The 4,232-nt window shown below is 42.2% G+C and overlaps 1 protein-coding gene across 5 annotated transcripts in view; it reads right to left on the bottom strand.

The window, feature by feature from the left end:
• DEPDC5 (DEP domain containing 5) overlaps positions 1-4,232 on the bottom strand; it is a 170,875-nt gene that overhangs the window by 113,853 nt on the left and 52,790 nt on the right. For all 5 annotated transcript variants that reach the window (XM_006894814.1, XM_006894811.1, XM_006894812.1 and 2 more), the window contains 2 exons: positions 1,821-1,857; positions 1,158-1,278 (listed from right to left, as the gene is read on the bottom strand). In XM_006894814.1, coding sequence (XP_006894876.1) covers positions 1,158-1,278; positions 1,821-1,857 — 158 coding nt within the window. The remainder of the gene's footprint in view (positions 1-1,157; positions 1,279-1,820; positions 1,858-4,232) is intronic.

Below are 4,232 nucleotides of genomic sequence, written 5' to 3'. Positions count from 1 at the left end.
GTTCTCAAAAAACAATGTATTTGAATTTTTTAAACAAACTAGTATAATAATTTTTTAAAAAGTGAAAAAAAAAGACATGGCATGTATCCTCAAAGAACATGCAACCAGGGTCTTAAAGGACAGGTCTTGTCACCTTTCTTTTTTTTAAAAAAAAAATAAATAAGACCAGGAATCTTGGAATATTTTCTAGTGCTCAGAAGCAAAGCACAACTGGGCCCCTATGTAGCATCCATGTTTCAGACAGCTGCTTATAATAGCTCTTCTTGTGAGCTCTAAGACTTCTGAAGAGAAAAGTTACGATGTGGGGAGGGAAAAGGCTAGAAAACAAGCATATAACTGTAACAGCTATCAGTTCATGAAGGAAAGAAAAGTCTCTGGCTTGCTGGGAATCAGTAAACTGAAAAGAAATTCTGGGCCCTAGAATCCAAGATCACTGGGTGAGACCACTAAGACGCAGTCCTTGGAATCTGTGAAATGCTTCACTTGGCTAGAAACAGTGTAAAAATTCTTCACAGCACAAGAAACAGCAGAGCTCAAGAGCCTGAAAACAGAATCCCCAGTGAGTTATATAATATGGATTTCATTTGGTTCTTTTCCATGTCAAATGACTTTAAGGCTGCCTTCATGAAGATCTGGGGAGCACTGGGGGCACAGTAGTAAGGAGCTAAACTGAAGGCATATGGTTCAAATCCACCAGCTGCTCTGGTAAGCAATCTCCTCCAGAGTGATACTGCCTCTGCAAACCTGCAGGAGGGTCAGGTATGGGTCAGTTTGATTCAACAGAACATAACAACAACATGAAGGTCAACTGCCAGTGAACTAAGTATTAAACCCTTACCAACTAGATGGCACCCAAACTTGCTCCCAATCGGTATGCTTTCGCATCACTTTGACAAGAAAGTCCTTCATTGCAGAAAAGTTTGGATGGGGTCCAATTGATCCATTTTGTCTTTGGCTGTTCATGTTTTGTTTTGTTTTTTGGTCCTATCTAAAAATCCACCGTTAAAAATCAGGTCTTTGAAGCATTAGCTTCATGCTTTCTTCTAAGCGTTTTAGATATCATGTTTAAGTTAGAGGAAGACCTCTACCAGGCCAAAGGCTTCCCTTCACTTTCTAAGCAATTGTATTTCAACCCCAAAGTTAATCTAAGAGAAAACCTGCAGGTGGCGAGGCGCTGCGCTCGGGATGGTCCTGGCAGCCGGAACACCTGAGCATCGTAGCCATCATAATCTACTTGGATAGGAAGAGTGTTCTCGGACTCTTTGGGAGTCCCCAGGGCTGAAATACACAAGTCAGGCAAATTGTCATCAAAGTACATTTCATACAAGTGCCTCAGAGAGTCACCTGCAAACAGTGCAAGTGACGGGTGATTGTCATCATCTCCCCCAGAAAAAAACAAAAACCCAGATAATTACCTATTCTTTAGGTTATTGAAATTAGATAGCTTATGTATAAATGATAACATAAATAGTGTGGCATTAAATAAAGGCAATATGACTGGAGAATTTCCGTCTTCTGTGATCTTGATTTTAAAAACACCATCTCAGTATGCTTATTTAGTTCTTTATCTTTTACTATCTGAGCCCTACAATTGATCTTTGCAAATGGAAAAAACATGTTTTGTCATGAGCTGCTTTGAAGTTGATGGAACAAAATTACAAGTTGGTTAAGGGAACTTTCACAGGCTCTCATAAAGAGAACTGGGACTCCGGTCTCCCAACTCAGCTGTGAACTATTTCTGCACCCTCATGTAATTTTGCTCCCACAGGTTAGTGGACCCATTTTAGAACTGACTAAAGAAGCTATAAAAAAATACTTACATGTATCACGACCATTCTTTGCTTTCTCAGAGGCGGGCTGTAAAATGAGACAAGTTCATAATCACTCTCTTCTGCTAGAATAGAACTTACCAAAAATGATAATGTGGATCATGCCCTAAACTTCCCTAAGGCTTTTCAGAAGGACAGGAGTTAGCATATGTCACCTACCATGGTGTCAGCACCTCCCAAGTCCTTTACTTCCCACTTTATATCTTACTTCTCTCACAACCTGTCCAATACGGAGATGGCACAGACTCCACTTTACAGAACACCACTTTTAAACAAGGGTATTCTGTTCTAGAGAAGATAATGGGACTCGCTAAAAACCTGCAGATGGCAGAGCCCAAGGCCATCTTGTATCTTCAGTCAGTGCACTGGTGTTCCACAGCCAGGGCCCAGCACTGGTTCAAATCCACCAGGGGATCCTCAGGAGAAAGATATGCAATCTCCTCCCATCTGATTTACAGATTTGGAAAATCCACTGGAAGGTAACTACAAGTCACTTTAGACTCGACTGTATTAAGTCTGAGTTTGAAGTTTTTCAGGACACTTAAAGCTTCCTGTAAAAGGAGCCCTGGTGGTATACCATGTAACATGTCAAGAAGTAACACTATCTGATCTAGAATCCACAAGTCACTCTGCTGGAAAAAAGCAGGCAATTCCCTCCCATAAAGATTTACAGTCTCAGAAAGCCAATGGGTCATCAGTAGTTGGAGCCAACTTGGTAGCACAAGTTTGGAGTTCTGGCTTTAAACTTCCTATTAAGAGCCCTAAGTTCCAGTCTGGAGGCTCAAGTGTGACGAGGTTGGATTCTGGAAGGTGGGCTCTCTTGTTCTGGTGAGGGTCAGGTGTGCACTGCGTGCTTGCTATTCTTTCTTCCATAATCCTATGTGAGCTGACTGGATTGTCCGGGTTTAGCTAATGATGAGCTGTGGGCTGGAAGCCTCTTGTCTAGAGACAAGCATGACCTGGTGGTCAGGCCTTGTATTTAAAGGCAGTTGGGCCCTCTGGCCTGGTGTTGTGTTTGGGAAGAATGTTCTTCTAAGTGGTACAGCACTGGTATGTCAAGTTGCTGTACCTATTCAATTGGGGTTGTTGTGATTGATGCTAAACACTGTACCACTGGTGTGTCAAATGCCATAATGGTTACTCATTGTGAACAGTGTTTGGTGAAGCTCCTACTTTGAGAAAGGCTTGGAAGCAGGAGTGGCATCCACTTCCTAAACCACATGCCTCTGGAAACTCTATGAATATAGAAAAACTATAATAGTTATGGCATAGGTCTTTTGTTCATAGGGTTGCTAGAGTCGTGCTCAGCTCAATGGTCTTTAACACAACAACAACAGTATCGGGGCCCTGGTGCCACTATGGTTAAGAACTTGCCTGTTAACTGTAAAATCAGTGGCACAAACCCAGCAGCAACCGAGAGACGTGTTCCTTGAAAGATTATTGTTTGGCTATTACATTCCATCAAACAGGCTCAGAGCTGAGCCTCCAATGGGTTTTCAGAGGTAGTAAATCCCAAGGAAGGAGACTGCCCATCTTTCTCCCATGAACAGCTGGTAGATTCAAACCACATGCCTCGTCTGACAGCATGACTCCTTATCCACTTGGCCACCAGAGTGCCGTCCTTTAAACATTTCGGCCTAGGAAACTCTATGGAGCAGTTCTAGTTTGTCCTCTAGAGGAACTGAGTCCACTGAAAAGCACATAACAAGCATCCAGTAACAATATTCATTCTTTCCTTTTTATTTCTTTTTTTCAAAAACCAACTCTGGCCAATTTTAATAAAGAAAAATACTACATGATTTATTTTCACCCCTCTGTCTGTTGCTGTTTTGGCTTCTAATGATAACAGAATCTCCTGGATCAATGATAGCCAACGTGCATACCTGGTAGTATTTTCCGCATGCTGTGCCCAGTTCAATATTATTGCCACTGGTAACAACAAGACCTAGTACTCGTTTTCACATTTCCTCAAGGCTGGGTGGCGGTTGTTGAGGATGACCAACCTGGCTTCTCCTTGCCTGATCATCTTCAGAGGCTGCTTAAACCCCAGCATGTATTTCCCACTTTTCAGAACAAGTGGGAGCCTAAAGGTGATCAACTCCAAGGACCTTTTTGTCTTTTTCGCAGCTCCTACCTTCGCATTGTAGGTGTGGGCCGGTCCTCCACCAACAGCTGTTGACAAAATGGCCGGGGACGAATAAAGGCCATGCTTTCCTTTTTAAAAGGCTCATGTCACTACAAGTTTCTTCCACGTTCCACTTTGCCAAAAATGGTTATAGTGAGGGCAAGAGAAAGCCCAATTTTCAGCACTTGACCACTTAACATGGCCTATTTTAGGAGTCTGGCATGTCCCTCCAAACTAACACTTTCTTTTTTTTTTTTTAATTTTATTATTTTGTGTGC

This window comes from Elephantulus edwardii, unplaced genomic scaffold (genome assembly GCF_000299155.1).
Source record: "Elephantulus edwardii isolate Elephantulus edwardi_28Jun2011 unplaced genomic scaffold, EleEdw1.0 scaffold00151, whole genome shotgun sequence".
Lineage (NCBI taxonomy): Eukaryota > Metazoa > Chordata > Mammalia > Macroscelidea > Macroscelididae > Elephantulus > Elephantulus edwardii.
This window is presented reverse-complemented; position numbering and strand designations above follow the sequence as displayed.